Source organism: Dunckerocampus dactyliophorus, chromosome 15, assembly GCF_027744805.1.
Source record: "Dunckerocampus dactyliophorus isolate RoL2022-P2 chromosome 15, RoL_Ddac_1.1, whole genome shotgun sequence".
In the NCBI taxonomy this organism is placed as follows: domain Eukaryota; kingdom Metazoa; phylum Chordata; class Actinopteri; order Syngnathiformes; family Syngnathidae; genus Dunckerocampus; species Dunckerocampus dactyliophorus.
The window spans coordinates 8428176-8451190 of record NC_072833.1 but is presented as its reverse complement, the minus strand read 5'-3'; the positions used below and the strand labels follow the sequence as shown (position 1 = coordinate 8451190).

Here is a 23015-nt window from a genome sequence, read left to right as displayed (position 1 = left end):
CAATAATAATAAACTATATACACGTTGGGCCAATAAAATGTTACCCACCACTTTTTAATCATGCATCTTTTAATTTTGACTTTTATTTTTTAAGCCACGCTCCTCTTCTGTGGATTACAGGTGCCACACGCACATTGAAGTTTGTGATAACATTGCCACACATTCTGTGGGGATATCTGAAGGAGAGCGTGTACTGCAACAACCCACAGACCATTGAGGCCCTGAAGACCAACATCCGTCAGGAAATTGAGATGTGTGGCAATGTCATCACAAACGTCAATGTGCGTGTTGCACCTGTAATCCACAGATGAGGAGCATGGACTGAACATGTCATCAATTATTAAACTGTGTAAAAAACAAGAGAAAGTGGGAAACCTTTGGCATCAAATGTTAATTTGACATTTCTGTTTCAAATCTGTAAATACAATTTTTGAATAAGTTCTAATTTCATAAAGTTTTGTATGATTAAAAAGCGGAAACATTTTATTGGCCCACCCTGTATAATAAAAAAAATACATTTCCATTTTAAGTTGAAAATTCATTCTGCAATCTCATTTGATTTATTGCCCATTTAAGCCAAAACTCCACACTTTACTTTTTCACATGTCTATTTGAATAATAGATGAGGTATTTAGACCGACAGATACATTGAAGGCGTTTTACAACATTCTTTAAATTCCCTGTCCCTGAATGTGTACATTACACAAAGATAAATGACAGCTTGTAAAAACCTAGTCTTAGTTTCCTCTCTTATGTTTATGCTCCTCTCGTATCCATGCTGGATCATCCCCAAATATGGGAGCTCATACTTTCCCCTCACCTTTTGACAGTGACGCTGCGTGTACCGGTGAAGTAGGAGGCATGCAGTGAGCTCCACCCCCTCCCTATTTAAACCCATGTCACCAAAAGGCACTCAGTTTCACACCGAGGAGAACATGCAGACATTTTCATTCACGAACAAACGACACAGCGCTTGAAGGCAACTCACAGGGAAAGGTAAGATTTGTTGACTTTCGTTTCATACAGATGATAGCGTGCAAAACTGTTACGCATGCACTGGTGCCGTAATAGTTGATTCACCATCTTTGTTTGTGACCTTCCCAAGGCTTTGCACTTTGCACTACTGGGCCTGGACAACTTTTTTTGAGCATTTTTTTTCTTTGGGGATTTCAAACTTAACTGACCTGGTGGGACCAGGAGCCAACCTTGGCCCAGAGATGCAGTCCCTTCTCCCCCTCACTGTCTACTGCATCAGCCTTATCTGCTTCCAGCGGCTGCTGGCAGAGGACAGGTAAGAGTTTACTTTAATATATGCGAGGATCCTCATTTGTCATTGGGTGAGCGCGTCTTAAACGTCCTATAAGGTCGCATTTACCACAATTTGGCTTCATTAAGTTGCCTGCAAAGCTCTGATTCCAACATTTTCAACCGTGTAGCTCAGTATCGTAAGCTAAACTATATATTATCTTGTTCTTTTGTGTAGTTGTGTCAAGCAAGATAGTGCGCACTGCAAGGTCAAGTGAAAGAGGTCAAGTCAAAGTGACACGCTTTCATTTCAACATAAAATAACAATGGTGGCATTTGACAATAACTCGACCTATTTCATGAGCTTTTACTGTGTTAAATGCGGACTAGGTGTAAAGTCAGTGGTCGAATTGTGTTTTAGTGAAAGCAGGTTTTAATGTAAGATGAAGTCAGCAGTTTTGTTGTCTTTAGTTTGATGTTACTGTTTATGGCTTTCATTTTCAAGATAGATTCTGATTGGAGGAAAAAAAATAAGGCTTGTCTTAATGGGAACATAGCAGCATGAACTATTGCAAAGGACACCTGTACTTGTACTTTTCCATCCCATACTTTCAAATACCAGAGAGCACCAGCACCAGGCAGGAGGCATCATAACATACACACACACTCACACAGACAGACAGACAGACATACGCGCGTGCACACAACGTGAATGATGAGTCAGTGTGTGGTTGCCCTCTACTGGTGGGTTTTAGATTTGGTTTGGAAATGATAGATATACTGTACTGATGATGAGCTGTACATACAGTATATACCTACTGTGCATACATACAGTATATAGATATACGGTATATGTATATACATACATACATACAGAGTACAGCATATACATATATACACATGTACATACATATACAGTGTTCCCTCGCCACATTGTGGTTCACCTTTCGCGGATTTTTTTGGGTGCAATTTGAGTGCTTTTTTTCACAGCGTGTGAACGCTGCTACAGTCCGAGCCTGGCCCTTTAAGAAGAATTGCATTGTGGAAATTTGAGCGTTGTAGTTCTGTGCATAAGCACAGGCAAGCAGTGTCTCTCTATTCTCTCTCTTCTGTCCGCACCGCCCACTGGCTTCTGCGTCCTGATTGGCTGTAGACCACTGTCAATCAATCTCCTTCATGCTGTCTCTTGTTGTGGTTACGGCCATAGACATAGGTAGATGCCGCATCGAGCGCTGAGCCGTACGTCAACGTCGCCGCCATATTGGATGTGTCAAGGCTGCAATACAAGTAAATGTAAATGTATTCTACGCTCGTTTATACATTCACACACGCACTTGTTTACTTGAGAAACTGTTAGGCACCAAAAACACGTGATTGTTTATGTTTTTGTACAATGTGATGGTGATTGTTTTTGGTGCCTGTTTCCCAAGTATGTTAGTGCGTGTGTGAAGGTATAAACAAGAGGAATCAACTTAAATTTCTTTGTAGAAAGGCGCTTTATGTAAGTAAGTACACTGACTTGTATTCATTTACAGCGCAGCCTTGACACGTCCAATATGGCGGCGACGTTGACAAACCCACTCGATGCGGCGTTTGTCTGTGTCTATGGTCATGGCTACCAAACTAGCTAACCGTGTGAGTTGCTTAGTAACAATACTGCAATAGAAGAAACAATATGTTTTAACAAGGATACAAACACGCTAAAGCCGAACGGTGCCAGGATGAAGCGGCAAAGCGTATGGTGAGATGTTTTACGGCCTTGAAACATAATTGTAAAAAATATATAGCTGGCGACTTTGTGGATTTCACTTATTGCGGGCTATTTTGGAAACCTATCCCCCGCGATAAATGAGGGAACACTGTACAGTATATACATACACACATTTACGGTATGTACATGTATACATACATAGATACAGTATATGCAAGCATACCTTACATACATAGATACAGTATACAGTACATACATACATACGTACATAAATACATAGACACAGTATATACATACATACAGTATATACTGTACATATATAAATAGATACAGTATACGCATGCATACATACATAGTAGCATATATAGTGACACACAAACATACTGTATATACCTGTACACATACAATACATTGATGCATACACATAATACACAGTACATAAATACATATATACAGGATATACATACAGTACATGTACATACATACATGTATACATAAAATTAGAACCTATGCATACGCACTAGTGATGTGTCCAATCAAATAAATTCAGGCTGGTATCGGCAATACCGATCCGATACTGATATTTTGCACAAATACAGCTCATGTGTCTGGTAAATTTGAAAAAGTAGTGTATTTGAAATCGTAGCATAGCTCATAGCACAAAGACCGCAAGACATCAGAGTACTTTATTTATTCATATTAAACACTGAAAAAGTAGTTTGACCAACCGCGTATCATTTAAAAATGTCAATCATTTAGTTATTTTACTGTGTCCCCGTTAATGATATACATTACCTGAAATGACTGAAGTATCAAAGTATCAATATTTTGATTTTTGACCATTAAGATCTGATTTTGGAGGTATCAATATTTCAGTATCGAGCCGCACATCACTGATATGCACTACAACAGGGGTCCCCAACCACCAGGCCACGGCCCAGTACCGGTCCATGGGTGGGGCCGAACCAGACCGCAGGAAGCTTTCAGGTGCAATGATAAATAAAAAAAATACACTTGTAAATAACTACATCACATTTTATGTAAATGCATATCAATTTCGGAAATAAGGGCCATTATAGATTTAAAAAATAATATACAGTTACAAATCTCATAGTTTTGGCATTTATGTTATTTGTTGCAAGCGGCGACCCGTCCCACTTTGTTTGAGGGTCCCTGAACGCACCATCGTGCATGCGCTAACTTTCTCTCATGCCGCACAGATAGACTACTATACTGTATTTTTACTGTTTTTCTTTCACCTCATGTTTGGTCTCAAATGCTGATACTATGTGGGAATGCATAAAGGTAAGTTTTGATGACTTATTGAGTGCTAATGTGAACATTTGTCTCAAGTTAATTCATGCTAGCAGCACTGCCCTTTACCACACACGTCAAACAGCAATGTAATAATCTCTCTGGAAAACAAACTCCAGGCTTGTACTGGCGGATGGTGGGTCTGCATTCATTTTGTGCTTTTAATGTGATGTTGTTCATGTCTTAGTTTTACACAATACATTATAAAGAAGATAAATTAGATCGCTATAATGTACCAACTCCCCCCTGGTCCGCGGGAGATTTGTGGGAACACAAGCCGGTCCGTGGCTCAAAAAAGGTTGGGGACCACTGCACTACAAGACATATCAGAGCGATGTGCTTTGCTTAAAGGCACTACAGCAGTACTCCACAGACACACACTCTGTGCATTCTCATTTTTTCTCCCCAGCAGTTCTTCAGGAAGTCAGCGAGCCAAGCCCTTTCACCCAAATCCTTACATAGTGAGGGCCTCCACTATGCAAAATATACTTTTTAAAGATGTTACAACATTAATATAGTACAGTATGTCCATGGAGCTGGTTTATGAAAACATCTATCAGCAGCCTCAAGGACCTGGTACCGCCCCTACCCGCCCCTTGCTAATATATACCACCATAACTTCACAGGGAACAGCTTTGAAAAAAATAAATCAGGCTTCGCTACACATCTGAAAACAAAGCCTGGCACTTTGCTAACTATCTGTCTGTTTGTTTTTCTGTTTTTGTTTTTTTAATGATGTTAAAATGTGACTGTAATCTATATGTAATCAATACATTGGACAGAATTACAGTCTATGTGTCAAAAGTGGATAAATCGCGCTTTAGCATGAAAGCTGCAGACACACAAAACTGCGCGTTCACAGTAGGACTTGTTCAAATCACTTTTGAAGTAAATTCCTAAAGGCTAAATTTGAGCGACACATTTTGAAAACACGACTGAGGGGCCTCTTGTGTAAAATTTGCCCAAAAAACACAATATTATATGGTGCCTAGGTATTGACTGCATTTTGTGCCCATGAAGGCCCCAATCTGTATGGTTAGACTTGCAGAGGACCGACAGGGAGGTTGTCCGTCATTTTTAAGAAGACTTTTAACACTGCCGATAATAACAGTCACTCCTCTGCTCTTCTCACCTTGCAAACCTCTCATAAATGTCCTGTCTGGCTTTCATTAGGATAGCACATTCTCCCACTTGTAGATCCACAGAGCACATTCTGTTCCGTCACCACCACACGCTGACTGATTACTGCAAAGGATGCTTTAAACGCCATTTGTTCCGTGTTCTTGTGTTAGCATTCATCTTGTTCTTATTTGTCCCGATAAGGACAATCCTGCAAAAGGCTGTGCAACAATGCGCTTTTTGCCCTAACAAGGAAAAATAACATCATGGTTTTACGTAACACCATTCCTTTCTTTACGTGGAAAAATCCGGCTAAAGTACAAGTTAAATATGGCTTTGGTAAAGATCAGGCTTTACGGTTCAAATTCCAGAAGTTGGAAGCCGCTCAAGAATTAAAAACATAAGATACAGTGGAACCCCGTTTATGTCGACACCCCTCGGACTGACGTTGACATAAGCAGTTGTCGACATAACCGAAACTGAAATTAGCCACAGCTAAACCGCATTTGCTTGCGACTTTGGCCAGAAACATATGGATAATGGGAGAGAATAAAGGATTGTTTTCGGTCATTTGGTAATTTCGCCGTATGTCAACTACAGTGACAATATACTTTGTTAACCTGGAGAGAAGAATGATTGGTTGTTAAGGGTTGTGTTGCGAGTTATTTTTCAAATGCATTTGCCTTATTTGGCTCTTAAAGTATCTATCGATATTTTATTCAAGATTCCCACAGATTTGACATGTCCTCACTAGGGCCGAGGGGGCGATGCTGGAGCCTATCCCAGCTGAATTCGGGCGAGAGGCGGGGTACACCCTAGACTGGTCGCCAGCCAATCGCAGGGCACATATAGACACTCACATTCGACATTTTTGCCTCTTCTCTGTTATGTTGTGGACCGTCTATTGATTTGGTCCATCTAGGGCAGGGGTGTCCAAACGTTTTTCTGCGAGGGCCTCATAATGACAAAAGAAAGGATACAAGGGCCGCTTTGATATTTCGTACATCTGCACATGTACAGTAGGCATGAAGTTATGTATATTTCAAGAAAAAAGGGCATCTCAGCTTTGTGACGTCGGCGAAGAAGCGTATTATTAGAATACACTTTGCTCTTTTTTTCCCTCATTTTTGCTGTTGTCTTTTTTATTTGCCAAATATTTAATCTTTCTTAAGAAATCTTTGTACATTTTTTTCTCGTAATATTATGACTTCATTCCCATAATATTAGACGTTTTTCTCGAACCGAATAAAAAAAAAACACATTTTAATTTAGTTTTGCTTGTTTCTCATAACTTTAAAGAAAAGCTTTTTTATATATATATTTCAATTTTATGTTACTAAAATTATATTATATTATTCTGCTGTTGTTTTTTTATTCTTCTTGTAAATGTTCTTCTCGTAATATTTTGACTTTATTCCCATAATAATATAACTTCCCCCAACCTAATTTTCCAAAAATGATTTTGTTTTGTTTGTTTCTTTAGTATTTCTTATTTCATATTTCAACCTTTTGCTATTTCAAAGACGTTATTTGTCCTTATAATATTAAGTCGTTAATCTCGTAAGATTTCGACTTGTTCTCCTTAGAGTACACTTTTCTGTTTTTGACTTTTTTCTTGTAAAATTACTGCTATTTTTTCTATTTTAGCTGCTGTTGTTTTGTTTTTTTTAGTTTTCTTGTTAAATTATATTTTCAGAATGTGCCGCGGGTCATTAAAAAAACAGCCACGGCCTCAAATGGCCCCCGGGCAGCACTTTGGACACCCCCAGTCTAGGGCCTAACAAGGGCCCAACATCCAAATAGCAAGCTTCAGACTAACCAACCAACCATACATTTTCTATGCCGCTTCTCCTCATTAGGGTCGCAGGGGTATGCTGGAGCCTATCCCAGCTGACTTCGGGCGAGAAGAAGCGGGGTACACCCTGGACTGGTCGCTAGCCAATCACGGGGCACATATAGACAAACAACCATTCACACTCCCATTCATACCTATGGACAATTTAGAGTCGCCAATTCACCTAACATGGAAACAGGAAACCGGAGTACACGGAGAAAACCCAAGCAAAAAAAAGGGGAAGACATGCAAACTCCACATAGAAATTCCCAAGGGAGTCTTCCCGACCTCCAGACTGTGACTTTGTGGCCAACATGCTAACCACAAGACCACCATGCGACCCAGTCCTAGTATCATTTAAATAAATGATGGAATTTAACATTTGTTTCCATTATGCTGAAGATGCAAGCCATTATGTCACCATATCATTTCCAGGAGATTATAGATAAAGGAGTATAAAAGCAGAGGGCTGGCCATTCAACTTGTCAGTCTTCCCAATGTTTTCCAGGATGCGTCGCCTACTTTGTGCTCTCACACAAACATCTTGGCTACCCTAGCAGATTGATTCATTTCTTCTTTTTTCTTTTCACTCACCTTTAGAAAACAAAACGGTGCTAACAGTCTTGGAAACGTGCATATTTTCCCATACTTGGAAATACTTTTCCAGACCTGGAAATTGATCAAAATCTAATTCCATACTTGCGTAGGAACACTGATACAGCCGTACATTCTTATGTGTCATCTCAAAGTTATTGCACATTATGACACAGGGTTGTATGAATGGCTCCTTAGGGGTCCTTCTGACCCGTCCCCGGGTTTAAGTCAAGGTGGGAAAAAAAAACAATGACAAAACAGGCAAGAGAATTCCACTGTGGATTAATCGCTAAGACCAAAACTCCCCCCCCCTCCATACAGCCTAGATTTCCACTCAACACAGAAAGAAAGCTAGACCATTGTGAAGGAATGGATTTTATTTTTAGAATATGTCGAGAACCGATAAAAAAAAAAAAGAGCTGCGGGCCAAAAATGGCCCCCGGGCCGCACTTTGAACACCACTATCAAAGTGCAACGTGTGGCCTAGGGGTCCATTATCGTCCTGCAGCTCGTTTTTTATTGGTCCTTGGCATATTTTAAAAATAAAATAAATTCATTATCAGTGACATTGATATATTGTATTATTAGAAATTCCACTAATTTGGTTTGTCACCGAAAACACAAATCTAAGATGTGGATGGTCTGTTCAGATAGATTAGCATATATTGACCTACATGCATCACCCGTTATATGTTGTGTAATGTTAGCGATCAAATGTTATAATATAAATGTAGAAATATAAATACTGTATATTGATTTTGTCATGTTCCTTCTTGTAGGTACAACGGAGTATTAGGGCCGCATTGGGAAAAAAATCGGAGATTTCGAGAATAAAGTCGTACATTTCCGCGAAAAAAAGTCATAGCATTCCGAGAAAGAAGTCGTATATTAAAAAAAAGTCGCAAATTTACCATAATAAAGTCATAAATTTACGAGAAAAAAGTGGTAAAGCAGCGTCAATAAAGTTGTAAATTTACAAGAAAAAAGTTGTACATTTACGAGAATAAAGACATAGATTTACGACAAAAAAGAGAGAAAACAGAGCTTTATTCTCTCGTAATATTACGACTTTCTTGTCCTAAATTTACAAAGTTTTTTTTTCTCGTAAATATATGACTTTATTGACGTAAATATATAAAATTTAATTTAGAATAAAGTCACGAATTTATGACAATAAATTAAAAAATATACTTTAGTCTCAAAATCTCAGATAAAAAAAAGTGGCCCTAATACTCCGCCGTATGTAGGAATTAGTTCTATTTGAAAAGAAATGTCCTACATTCAGCATTATTTGTCATTATTTTTATTAACACTGCAACAAAGCGCTGACTGTTTCAACATCAAAAAGAAGAATAGATGCATTTTGCATGTTCCAAGTGCAGCTGGGTGATGTGGCACCATGTGTCATCCTGGAAATAGTGCGCTGTCCATGCTGTGGTTGTGGCACGTCCCAATTATTTATTCATCCCAGCAGTGGACGCGCTGCTAAAGTGGCTAAAATAAACTCAAACCATGCATATCCACAGGCTGCAAGACACTTCTTACGTCCTAACCTTTCAGCTAAGATGTTTGCTGGAAAAACAAGTCAAGTCAGCATTTCGCAAGTCGGAACGTTTTTTGAGGATTTTTCCCTATTCATGCGTTTCTGTCTTTATCCATTGGCTGCCAGGCAACAGCACACTGCTGGATCTTCAGTCAAACACGGACGGGGATAGTAAAGTGAAGAACTACCACTGTCTCCGACAAACAATGGACAGATGGCGGGACTGTGTTTGCTGAACTGTGTGTCAGTTGGTACATGACAGTGTAGAACATTTTAACAGCTTAATTGCAGAAACAGAATAGCTCAGGCATACAATATTAGATTTCCTGGAACATTATTGTTCTCTTTACTGGAAGAACCCATCATCAAAGCCATTGGTCGATGTTGTGCAACGTTGAGGGAAAAAATTAACTTTTGATTTTATAATAACAATAATTATTATTATTTTATGATATTTATATATATTTATGATTTTATTTATTTATTTATTTATTTGTTTTGATATATTTATTTCTTAAAAATAATTATCATTATTATTTATTAGTAATGTAATATTTTTAAATGTGATTATGTGGATTATTATAACATAATAATACTACATTTTAATATATCAACATAATAATATTTATAATATTTATAAACATAATTTTTTCCAGCTTGTATAAGATCTACAATCAGTTTTACATTGCTTACGTTTACTTTTAATTTTTATTTAATTTCCATTAAAAAAAGAAGCATGCCACATGCCTTAATATATTTTTTCTTTCTTTAAGTGTTATGAACGGCCAAGGCCGTGATGCAGGAATCCAAAATGCAGAGTCGAATAGGTGAAAACAGAAAAGGTCTTTAATACAAAAATGGATAACAAAAAGGTACCAAAAACCACACAAGAAACAAAGTACAACCAAAATACATCCGGACCTAGTCGCGGGAAACAGTAACAAAAAACACTGCTAGCAAGGTGAGCTGAGCAGGGAAAAATACAGACAAGAACAAAAAGAGCTGCTAACAAAAAACTAGCAGAAGTACCAAAGAATACAGCTACTGCAGAAGACGTCAAGCAGGCAGGTAGGTACTTACAGGTGAGCAGAGCGAGGGTCAGAAAGCCAAAACACAATGCACAAGAACAAGCTGGAAGGAGCTGAACAGGGTGTAGCAAAGGGACAATCTGGCACTGGATGTGAGTAAGCACACAGCTTAAATAGAACAACTAATCAGGCACAGGTGAAGATGATCAGCAATCAGGGTGCTCAGGAGTGTGCTGCAACAGAGAAGCAGTAGAAGGAAGTACCGCAGCACACAATCCTGACAGTATCCCCCCCTTTTATAAGACGCCCCCTGGCGGCATACCTGGTTTATTGGGGTGAGCGGAGTGGAAGTCGGAAATGAGGGAGGGATCCAGGATACGGGAGCAGGCGACCCAGGAGCGCTCTTCTGGTCCATATCCCTCCCAGTCGACCAAATACTGCACCCCCCTCCCCCTTCTTCTCGAATCTAATAAGGCTCTCACCGTGTACGCGGGCTGACCGTCGATGATGCGGGGCGGGGGTGGAGCCTCGACCGAAGGGCACAGTGGACTGGTAGCGACAGGCTTGATGCAGGAGACGTGGAAGACTGGGTGGACTTTAAGAGCCGGTGGGAGCTCCAGCTTGACAGCTGACTTGTTAACTATTGCCTTGATCTTGTAAGGTCCCACGAACCTTGGAGCCAGCTTCCGAGAGGTCCCTGCAAGCGGAAGGTCTTTAGAAGACAGCCATACCTCCATCCCAGGCTGGTAATCAGGTGCGGGAACCCGGTGCCTGTCAGCAATCCGGCGGTTGTGTTCTGCTGTACGTGTTAATGCAGCCCGGGTCTCTCGCCAGATGCGTCGGGCACGTCGTAGGTGTACATGAACTGCCGGGACGGTAATTTCTGCTTCCTGGGAGGGGAAAAGCGGGGGCTGGTAACCAAAAACAGTCTTGAAGGGTGACATACCTGTCGCCGAGCAGGGTAACGAGTTGTGGGCATACTCGATCCAGGGGAGGTGGGTCGACCAGGAGGAGGGGTGTCGATGACAAACGCACCTGAGTGCTGCTTCCAAGTCCTGGTTGGCCCGCTCCGTCTGGCCGTTGGACTGAGGGTGGTAACCAGAAGAAAGACTAACGGTCGCCCCCAATGCCTTATTAAATGCCCGCCACACTCTTGAAGCAAATTGAGGCCCTCTGTCCGAAACAATGTCTGCAGGTATCCCGTGTAGGCGGAAGACGTGCCTCACCAACAGTTTAGCTGTCTCTAGGGCCGTGGGCAACTTGGGGAGCGACACAAAATGCGCCATCTTCGAAAACCTGTCCACGATATTGAGTATGACGGTCCGGCCATATGACGAGGGTAATCCAGTGATGAAGTCCATTGCGATGTGGGACCATGGCCGACCAGGGACAGGTAACGGCTGAAGCAAACCGGCAGGAGGGCGATGGGAAGCTTTACCTCTGGCGCAGACGGAGCAGGCGGCGACAAACTTCTTCACGTCAGCTGTCATGGTAGGCCACCAGAACCTTTGGGAGACCAGGAATAGGGTTCGTCGAATCCCCGGGTGGCAGGCAATCTTAGACGAGTGACCCCACAGCAGCACCTCGGATCTGAGTCGTTCAGGAACAAACAATCTCCCCTCTGGGCACCCCTCTGGTAGTTCCGTCTGTCCCGCTGCCTCTGAGACCTTCCTCTCCACCTCCCACTGGAGGGCGCCGAGTATCCGGGCGACAGGTACGATTGTCTCCGGTGGTGAGTCCGACTCCACCGGGGAAAAGATCCTAGATAGTGCATCAGGCTTAATATTCCGTGATCCAGGTCTGTAAGTGATAGAGAAGTTAAACCTTGTTAAGAACAGTGACCATCTGGCTTGGCGAGAGTTGAGTCTGTGCGCTGAGCGTATATATGCCAGGTTCTTGTGGTCCGTAATAACTACCAACGGCTGGGCTGCACCCTCCAGCCAATGTCTCCACTCCCGCAGCGCGAGCACAATGGCCAGCAGTTCCCGATTGCCCACATCATAATTTCTCTCTGCCGAGGTGAGGCGACGTGAGAAAAAGGCACACGGGTGCAGCTTCTGGTCGACTGGTGAGCGCTGGGATAGAACCGCCCCCACTCCCGTATCCGAGGCATCGACCTCAACGATAAACTGCAAGGCAGGATCAGGCTGAGTAAGGACAGGGGCAGACGTAAACAGTGCTTTAAGCTTGGTAAACGCTTCCTCAGCTTCGGGAGACCATACAAAGGGAACCTTTACTGATGTAAGCCTTGTCAGAGGTTCTGCCTTTATGCTGAAATTACGAATGAACTTCCGGTAGAAGTTCGCGAACCCCAAGAACCTCTGCAAGTGCTTCCTTGATTTGGGAGAAGGCCAATCGACCACCGCCTGGATCTTGGCGGGATCGGCTCTTAACTTGTCCTTCTCCACTATAAACCCTAAAAAGGACACGGATGTGGTATGAAACTCGCACTTCTCCGCCTTGACAAAAAGGCGATTCTCCAACAGCCGCTGAAGGATGCGGCGTACATGCTGGATATGCTCCTGGAGGGAATTAGAAAAAATCAGGATGTCGTCTAGGTAAACAAAACAGCAGTGGTTAATCATATCCCTAAGTATATCATTTATTAAACATTGGAATACGGCGGGTGCGTTGGTAAGGCCGAAGGGCATAACAAGATACTCGAAGTGACCGAGTGGCGTATTAAAAGCCGTCTTCCACTCGTCCCCCTCTTTGATTCGAACCAGGTGGTAAGCATTCCTAAGGTCGAGTTTGGAAAAGATCTTGGCCGAATGAAGAGACGAAAAGGCGGAGTCCATGAGAGGAAGCGGGTAACGGTTCTTAATGGTAATGTCATTAAGGCCGCGAAAATCAATACAAGGCCGTAGAGACTTATCCTTCTTTTCGACAAAGAAAAAGCCGGCCCCAAGTGGAGAGGACGAGGGGCGAATAAGTCCGGCAGCTAGAGAGGAAGCAATGTATTCCTTGAGCGCAAGTTGCTCGGGTCCAGAGATGCTATAAAGCCTAGCATTGGGTAATGGTGCTCCCGGAAGGAGTTCAATAGCGCAGTCATATGGACGATGGGGGGGTAAACTCTGAGCTCTATCCTTGCTAAATACCATGCGGAGGTCATGATAGACGTCGGGAACACCAGTGACATCAATCTTCTCAGTGTTCCTAGGTTTACCTGAAACTGTGGGTACCGCGGAACGTAAGCAACTAGCAAAACAGTGACTGCCCCAATTAACTATCTGTCCCCTCGTCCAATCCACCGTCGGGTTATGAATCTGGAGCCAAGTGAGACCTAGAACTACGGGCGCGGATTGAGACGGAGCGATAAAAAAACTAATGGATTCATGGTGGTTGCCAGACAATTGAAGAGATAACGGAACGGTTCTATGAGTGACTACCGCCAAGGGGCGTCCATCCAGTGAGTGAACCTCCTTATGGTCTCTCAACTCAACCCCCTGAATGCCATGTTCCTTAACAAAATTAGAGTCAATAAAGCAATCATCCGCCCCAGAATCGACTAATGCAGAAATCCGAACATTGACGCCCCCCCCCGTAATGAGTCCAGTCACCTGTAGTCTCTTAAAGGCTGCTGGAGTCGGAGCCGACGCCGGAGGCATTTCAGCATACTCACAACGGTCCTGCGTAGGCTGATTCTCCCTCGACTTAGATACGGCGGTCGATCCTGCGCCAGTCTCCTTAATAACGTCAGGAGGAGATCCGGCGCGGCGTGCCGGTCGCGCGGGGCATCTGTTGATGGTGTGGTTGGGTTCGCCGCAGTACAGGCAAAGGCGGAGTCGTAGCCTCCGCGACCTCTCCGCAGCAGACAGGCGTCTTCCCCCGAGTTGCATGGGCTCCGCAATCTCCTCGGTGGCCGCCGTTGATGGAACTCCCTCTGTTCCGCTGGTTCCGGAAGTTAGTGGTATCAGCCGAAACTCCTGACGGTGGTTCTTGGCTGATCCTGCAGGTAGTCCCTCACTGCGTTCGCGATCACGTTCCCGGAGGCGATTATCCAGCCGTATGGCTAGGTCGACAAGCTCGTTGAGCGTGGTGGTGAACTCCCTCACTGCCAGCTCATCCTTGATCCGCTCGTTAAGAGCCTTGCGAAATATTCCGCGGAGAGCCTCCTCATCATATCGGCTTTCTGCCGCCAGCACTCTAAAGTCCACAGAAAAAGCCGCTACCGAGCGTTTGCCCTGTCGTAGGTCCAACAATTGGTTACCGGCCTCCCTACTACGGATAGGGTGATCGAAGACCTGCCGTAGCTCCTCCAAAAAAACAGGATAGGAGGTGCGTAACTCCGGCTTAGCTTTGCTCACCGCTATAGCCCACGCTGCTGCTTTATCAGTAAGTAGGCTCATTATAAACGCTATCTTGGCCTGGTCGGAATAGTAAGTGCTGGGTTGTTGGTCAAAAATCAGGGTACACTGGTGTAAAAATTGTCTGCAATCCATAGATTCCCCCGAAAAGCGTGGGGGGGGTGGGAGGCTAGGCTCGCGACTATTACTGCTGCTGGCAGCAGGTGCGATTCGAACAACCTCTGATGAGGGAGCTGCACCCTCCGACTGTCCTGGGTGAGAGCCAAGTCCCAGATGCTGCTCAATAGCGCTAATGCTAGTGGCGAGGGTGGCCAGGGACTCCATAACTCCCCGGAGGGATTGCTCATGGCTGCCGACGAGCGCACCTTGTTGGGATAGTGCGGCCTTTATATGTGCGAACTCTGCGGATTCCATGTTTGGCCAGATTGTTCTGTTATGAACGGCCAAGGCCGTGATGCAGGAATCCAAAATGCAGAGTCGAATAGGTGAAAACAGAAAAGGTCTTTAATACAAAAATGGATAACAAAAAGGTACCAAAAACCACACAAGAAACAAAGTACAACCAAAATACATCCGGACCTAGTCGCGGGAAACAGTAACAAAAAACACTGCTAGCAAGGTGAGCTGAGCAGGGAAAAATACAGACAAGAACAAAAAGAGCTGCTAACAAAAAACTAGCAGAAGTACCAAAGAATACAGCTACTGCAGAAGACGTCAAGCAGGCAGGTAGGTACTTACAGGTGAGCAGAGCGAGGGTCAGAAAGCCAAAACACAATGCACAAGAACAAGCTGGAAGGAGCTGAACAGGGTGTAGCAAAGGGACAATCTGGCACTGGATGTGAGTAAGCACACAGCTTAAATAGAACAACTAATCAGGCACAGGTGAAGATGATCAGCAATCAGGGTGCTCAGGAGTGTGCTGCAACAGAGAAGCAGTAGAAGGCAGTACCGCAGCACACAATCCTGACATTAAGTCTATTATAATATAGCATAATTAAATTCTAATTAAAGATGGAACAAGTGCTGACTATACAATTAAAAAAGAAATGTATTAGCATAGTTATGTTTGTGAAAAACAAACTAAAAAGTCCTGAATTGTACTAAAATAATTTTCCGAGTTGAAAAAAAGGCCTGAGATTTTAATATCACTATTTGTGAATCTGCGCTAACGCATGATCGGAACATTAAGTTGACACATTTTGCAAAAAGATTCATGATGTACATTAATAAAACGTATCCGTGTACTGTAGATGCAGTGAACCAGACAGCAAGTCAAAAAAGCTGTCTATTTGTATTATAAAAGCTGCTTTGTGTGGCCTAATCAGATTAAAAGTGGAAATGCCAGCCGTCCTTTCAACATCAGCTGTTATTGTGTTAATAGTAGCCAGCCTACATAAGGAAATACTGTACATTCTCAGGTGAAAACCACCCTGATCAATTAAAGGTCCCATTTAATAGTATTTTTCAACCATTTTAAAGTAGTCTTAGAGGTCCCACAATAGGGTATTGAAAGTATGTTTGCCAAAATCTGCCATTGATCCTGGAATCTAGATAATTTAAGATATTAAGATGTGTAGCGAAGCCTGTTTTTTCCCCTTGATTTTTCATTTAGTCACATCAAGAAAACCTCGAACTTCAAAACCAACTGTTTGAGCACCTCTTCTCGAAAAAGTGGAGCAAACGGGTGAGGGAGATGATCGCATTTCCCCTCGTTTGCTGATCCATTGTGCATAATAGGGGACCTTCAAAGCATTTCAGCACATTTTAATGCTAATTGTTGACGACAAACTGTTAGCACTTTACTAATTAAACCATACTAATTTTTGTAACCTTACCAGATTCAGCAGATAGAGACGCATTTTGTGTGTTAGTTTGACTGGCACTCTATACGGACGCATATGCAATTTTTTTTATTGGTCTTTGATGCACAAATGACCCACAAATTCTGCCTAGCAACAAGTGGTTTGTACTTTGGTTCCCCAGGGGTCCCTCCATGTTTTAAAATGATTGTTATTTTCTTCTCAGCTTGGACCATCTCAACAAGCTAACCGACCTGAAAGAGAACCCCTCGTTGCCCTATGGGAGCCAGACCCACTCTTCGGTGCCCACTCCATCCCCAAAGTGGAAGCATTTACCCGCCTCTAGCGTGAGAAGAGCCAATCCCAGCCTGGCGTGGGCGCAACCGGACAAGCGTTTGGAGGTTAAGTGGGAGAAGGGGTCCAGGGCTCGTCGTCACGCCCACCCGGGTTCCCGGGGGGCCCACCACTACCCCCACCATGCCCAGCTGATGAGAGTTGGTTGTGTCCTTGGAACCTGCCAAGTGCAGAACCTCAGCCACAGGCTTTATCAGCTTATCGGACAGAGCGGCAGAGAAGACTCGTCACCCATTAACCCAAGGAGTCCACACAGTTATGGATGAGTGACCCCCCACCAAAAAAAATCTATATTTTTGGTTATTTATCTCTTAATGTATTAGTTTGGTGGATTGGATATATCTCATAGTGATAATTACAGTATACCGCGCATGAAAGACTGCTGTGCCTCTCTACTTTTTGTGCAAACTATATCGGGTTAAGTTCATTTAAATTTAGGACCAGTTTGACTTGACCCACCGCCCTGAGAATTTCTGCCTTTTTGCGGGACAAGTCAAGCACCTTAGTTGGACAGGATCCTAATCGTGTTAATGCAAGAATGAAGGCTTATCTACAACGCTGACCTTGCCGCTGGTTGTTATCCAGCGCCTTGCTGATCAAAAACTGGTTCCAGAGTCATGTCAGATCATATTTATGCTCGCTGATTGTCCAGCACGTACCTGTCCTATGCAGCAACTGGGTCACGTACAGCATCTGTGGAGACAAGTCTTGAAATTCAAATGGGAACTTCTAATATTTAGTTTAAAGAAATGTCACTTTTCCCATCACAACAATGAAAAACCTTCAGTCAAATATCACCACCACTACTTCCAGGTTTTATTTTAAGATGTGTAGCAAAGCCTGTTTTTTTCCCCCCCCTTCTTTCTTTCTTTTTAGAAAGGTGTCCTCCGTGAAGTGGCGGGAATTCACTTAGGTATCAGGGATTTTGTTTATGACGTCATGAAAAGAACAACAAAAGAGTAGACCGAGAGCTAGAAGCTAGCTGCTAACGTTAAATCCCATATTTTAGTACGGAGCAGAAAACAGCCACTTATTTTGTAGTTAGTAAGAATAAAACCAACAAAAATGAGGAAAAAATGCCATGCTTGGTTGAATAGTTGAATTGTTCCCGTTTCAGTCCCCTAGATCAGATGTTTCTCAACTGGTTTGGCTGCGGGACCCACCATCGCCCCCTCAATAAAAAGTGGCGATCCAAATTGCGGGGATTTTTCGACTCAAATTTTTATTTAATTCGATTTTAAGCGACTATTTTCAACACAACATGAGTCGCAGTCTCTTTATGGCGCGCTCCTCTCCAGCAGATATCTGCACCTGTGTGCTGGACGGACGGCACGTCGATGTTTTTCCTCTCCCACTCAAGCTTGACAAGGTCGCACCTCGGTGGCGTAGCAATCGAATTGCGCAGGCAAGAACGTGAGGTGCATTCACAGGCATTGGGATATTACATTATTTTGACATTTTTTTCCCCAGGCAAAGGCCCGCGACCCAGCGAAAACAGCTCCGTGACCCACTTTTAGGTCCCGACCCACCAGTTAAGAACCACTGCCCTAGATGGTTGACGACTACAAAATAAATTAACAGATGCGTTAAAAAAAGCAAAACATAAAAATCTATTTACAGTAAATACAACAAATTATGACAAAACACGACAAATAATATCGTATTGTCAATAGTCAATACGCAGTATGAACTCCAAAGTTACGTTATTCCTGCTGGTGCAAATGTCACAATGGAGCAACGGCTCAGCTCTCTGTGGCTCCACTGTAGACATTTCCACCCGCTCTGTTGGCACATATCAAATATTAGTCCTTTCACGTGATTCATAAGTTCTCCGCGCGAGTCAGGACTTTGGGCTTGACAGCCATTTTATTAAAGCTGACCTAATCTTTGCAGTCATATGCGGCACCACAGCAGGGGTGAGAAGGGGCCCTGAGCCTTCCGCGGTCTGTACACTCAAACCACACACAAAACCTTCCACGATATATGTTTAAATAAATAAATCAACGAAAATTACAATCGTAGTATCGCTACACTGGCAGAATTGAGTGATATTTATCGCTTTTAACATTTGAATATAACACACAAACGTATGGTGGATGATTAAATCAGAATTACTGAGGAGATTTAAATGTGACGTGTACACTACTTCGAGAAAAAAGACATCATGTTACGAGAATAAAGTTGTCATGTTACCGGAATAAAGTCGCAAGGACGCCAGAAAAAAAAAAGACGGCGTTACAAGGCGATTAAAAGTTGTCACGTTACGAGGAGAAAATCATAATTCCGAATATAAATGCAATGTTACGAGAATAAAAAGACGTCATGTTACGCGAATAAAACGTCATGTTACAAGGATAAAGTTGTCATATTGCGACAGTAAAGCTGTTATAAGAAAATTTCAAAATGAAGTCGTCCTGTTACGAACGTATGTTTGTAACTTTACAGTAATACATTTGTAATGGGCGCCACACACGGGAGGCGACATCGCCTCTACTCCATTCGTTTTCAATGGGACTTGTGCGGTAGGGCGATTAACACGCGTGACCCTCCAGCCAAGCGACACGCAAAATTTATGTGTGTGGAAGTGAAAGTTTACGTGCGTGTTTGTGCACACGCTGGCTTACGACGTTGAAAAATGTTCACCTTTTCATCGCTGTCGCCCTGACGATCGACCAATCAGCGGGGGTTTCAGTGATCGACCAATGAGCAGACAGGATGCTATTCAGTAGGCTGTACTTGCCGTGTCAGATTTTTCGGAGCTATTTGACATATCTAAAAAAAAAAAAAAAGAATATAAAGATGTAACAAAAAAAATGGGAACTTGGTGCAAGAGTAAACAGCATTCATTTACATGGACATTTAAGTTTATCTTACAAAAATATAAGACAGCCAATCAAAACCGTGGGAGACTCAGACAATTCGCTCTGGATGGGAACACGTCGCTGACCCGTGTAGCTGGTCACAGCCGCTCGTCGCCTCTCGTGTGCATGCTTTGTCACGCGTTGGCGATGAGTTTCACCAATCGCAGTCGTTTGTCGCCTCCCGCGTGTGGCGCCCATAACGTTACCAGAAAAAGTCGTAGTGTTACAACAACAAAAATCACGAAGTTACAAGAATAAAGCTACGCTATAAGGGAAAAAAAACATTTGATTTGTTTCAAAAAAAGTTGAAAATAAAGTATAATAGCGAGAGTTACAAAAACACAGTCGTCATGTTACGAAAGTACTTATGTAATGTTAATAACAGTAAAAGTCATAAGGCTAGAAGATTAAAGATGGAAAGTGACAGGGAAAAAAATTATTTAAAAAAAAATGAAAAAAAAATTGATCGACGTCCAAATCTAATTTACAGCAAAAAAAAGTTGTCGTGTTACGAGAATAGATCGCTGTGTTAAGAGGAAAAATTCATATTCTTACATCAGTAAAGTCGTTAGGATACGAAAAAACAGAAAAAAGCTTCCCCATTAGGAAGAATATTTTTAGTTTACAAGAATGGAGTTGTCACGTTCGGAGAATACATCGTAGTACAGTGTTCCCTCGCTCTGTCGCGGTTCCCCTTTTGTGGATTCGCTGTTTCCCCTGATTTTTTTTAGCTTTTTTTTTTTTTTTTTTTTTACAGTGTATGAACGCTGTTACAGGCCGAGCCTGGCCTGGTCTACACCGCCCATTTTTTCTGCATCCTGATTGGCTGTAGACCATGTCTCCCATGTCATCGCTAGCTTGCTTGCTTGCTAGCTTGTAAATGACACTTCAGTTCGTCTGCAGCAATATGTTTTATTACAAAATGCTAAAGTACAGCGGGACAAAAAGGCATGGTCACAGGAGTGAAATGTGCGTGAGTGACTTCATCATTTCTTGTGTTGATGATTAAGGTTGATAATTAAAATTCAAACGAAGGTTTGAACTTTTTTGAGAGCGTTTAAACAAGAGAGAAATGTGAGAAAATGTTATTGCCTGTCTGAGAAAAGTGTATAAAGTGTATGGTGAGGGGTTTTACAGCCTGAAAACATATATAATATTTTTAAGGTGGCTACTTCACGGATTTCACTTATTGCGGCTATTATCAGCGATAAACGAGGGAACACTCTTAAGAGGAAAAAATCATATAGTCACGACAGTAAAACCGTAATGATAGGAGGATAAAGTGGATGAGAAACGTAAAAATAATCAACTTTAATATTAACAAAATCTTAATTTACGAGAATAAAGATGCAATGATACAAGGAATATAAGTCGCTAAAAAAAATTAAAAAAGTAGCAACGATACGAGGAAAAAGTCAACAACAAATCAAAAAAACTTTCGGCTTTTCCATGTCACCACGTCAATCGTGTGAACGGTTCTGGCTTACTTTTTCTTGGGAAAAAATAACCTTAATTTATGACAATGAAGTGGTCATGTTATGAGAATAAATCGTGGCATTAAGAGAAAAAAAACTGTTATAGTACGAGAAAACAGCCATAAAAACGCTTAACTTATTTCTTGTAACACGACTACTCTTTTCTTGTCATAAATTCTAACAAATAAGCGTACCGCGAGATGGAGCCCTTGTACCAACCGTGGAACTGGTACCACAATATGATAAACCATAAACCATTACTAAATATTCAGACTTTTTTCTCATATTACGACTTCAGCGACTTTATTATCCCAGCATTACATAACATGTTTCTTGTTAAAAACACTTTTTCTCCACGTAAAAATACAGAAGTTTGTTTTTCTTATAGCGTTGCAGCTTCATTTTTTGCTTCTTCTTAGCATGGCCCGAAGAGTCCTTTGTGTCTGGGTACCTAAAGGTCACAACTGGTTCATTAGTTTTAATCTGTTCAAAGGCTTGCTGAGGTGAAACGCGCCATTCTGTCTGCTGCAATCGAGCTAATCGATGTCTCGTGATAGATGGTTATTAAAAGGCTCTTCAAATGCTGAATGAACCTCCGCACTTCTTAGGTTACCTCCACACACACCGTGTGCTTTTGTGTTATCACTGCTTATCTCCTCAAATGTTTGATTTGTGCTCGGGATCTTCGATGCTATTTTGTGCAGCACGCTTTTAGTGACGTCAAAGACTCCGCTAGTACCTCCCACATAGGAAAACACTCACTCTCTGTTGCAAATAGCCAAACACGATGTGAAACATTTCTTGACATTTCCATTCCTGTGTGCGCTCTATCACAAATTGTGTCCTTTTGTGAATGTTCCATTTGAAGATGCCAGTGCACTCCATATGGCATTACAATGACTGTGAATGACGCGTGTAAATAGAGATATTTAGCCAAACTATTTAAATAAAATGTCTGTGTTGGAGTTCTATTTATGTTACATGTTTATGATATGTGTTTGTCACCAAAGACTATTTATGTCATCTTTTTCACTTGACACAGTGGTAGAAAAGCAAAATTAAATAAGAATTGTAAATGTCTGTTTATGTTGTCCACCCTGTAATAATAAAGAGCTATACTGCAGTGTGTATTGAGTATAATTTCACTAAATTGTGTCAAATCTCTTAATTAAATGGCATCTATTATGCATGCTTCGAGACGACTGATTCTCAAAACAGTGGTACGAGTATCACCGGTTGTACGCAGGCTCCATCTAGTGCAAGGATGGGCGAACTGCGGCACACGGGCCACATCAGGTTCGCCAAGCGTTTTAATCCAGCCCGGGATCCGTGAAGTCTCCGGATCAGTTCAGAACGGAATGAAAAAGTTTATATATCAAGATGGCTGATTCGCTTATTTCTCTGTCAATCAAAAAGGGATTCCGCCTTAGAGAGATCATCCAATCATCATGCAGAAAACAGCGTCCGGGCCATCCTACTGCCCCAGCGACACTAAACATCCAATGGGCGAGGCAAAGCCCAGCATTTATCCAATGACTGTCCAGTTTCGCGCAGTGGAACAACCCACTCCACATTTCCCCATATAAGTCAGGAGACGCTCAGCGTCCGACTGTGTAAAAGTGCCGTGGCATGATAAGTAGCTGATTCTAAACAAAAGCTGAAGCTATTCTAACGCGTAATTAGTCGATGAAATGTACACACAGTAGTACATATTTCACCACATTTTTTTTTTTTTACATTTTAGGGGAAGCTGAGCTTCCCAATCACCACTGATCTCCGTGTGTAGCTTGCGACGTCTACTTAATCTTTGCCAACAGCGAAGGGGAGCTTC

At 42.3% G+C, this 23015-nt stretch overlaps 1 protein-coding gene across 1 annotated transcript; it reads left to right on the top strand.

The window, feature by feature from the left end:
* The first annotated feature begins 910 nt into the window (after nucleotides 1-910).
* On the top strand, nucleotides 911-22302 carry adm2a (adrenomedullin 2a). The gene is made up of 3 exons (XM_054753184.1): nucleotides 911-996; nucleotides 1106-1291; nucleotides 16721-22302. Exons 2-3 carry the CDS (start codon nucleotides 1218-1220, stop codon nucleotides 17112-17114), a joined length of 468 nt encoding a protein of 155 aa, XP_054609159.1. The 5' UTR covers nucleotides 911-996; nucleotides 1106-1217; the 3' UTR covers nucleotides 17115-22302.
* The last annotated feature ends 713 nt before the right edge of the window (nucleotides 22303-23015 follow it).

What these genes read in the sequence shown, in the direction of transcription:
- adm2a (XM_054753184.1), top strand. Translation starts at nt 1,218, where the DNA reads ATGCAGTCCCTTCTCCCCCTCACTGTCTACTGCATCAGCCTTATCTGC. An exon ending in CGGCTGCTGGCAGAGGACAG is followed by an intron (nt 1,292 to 16,720) that starts GTAAGAGTTTAC and finishes TTTTCTTCTCAG; the next exon opens with CTTGGACCATCTCAACAAGC.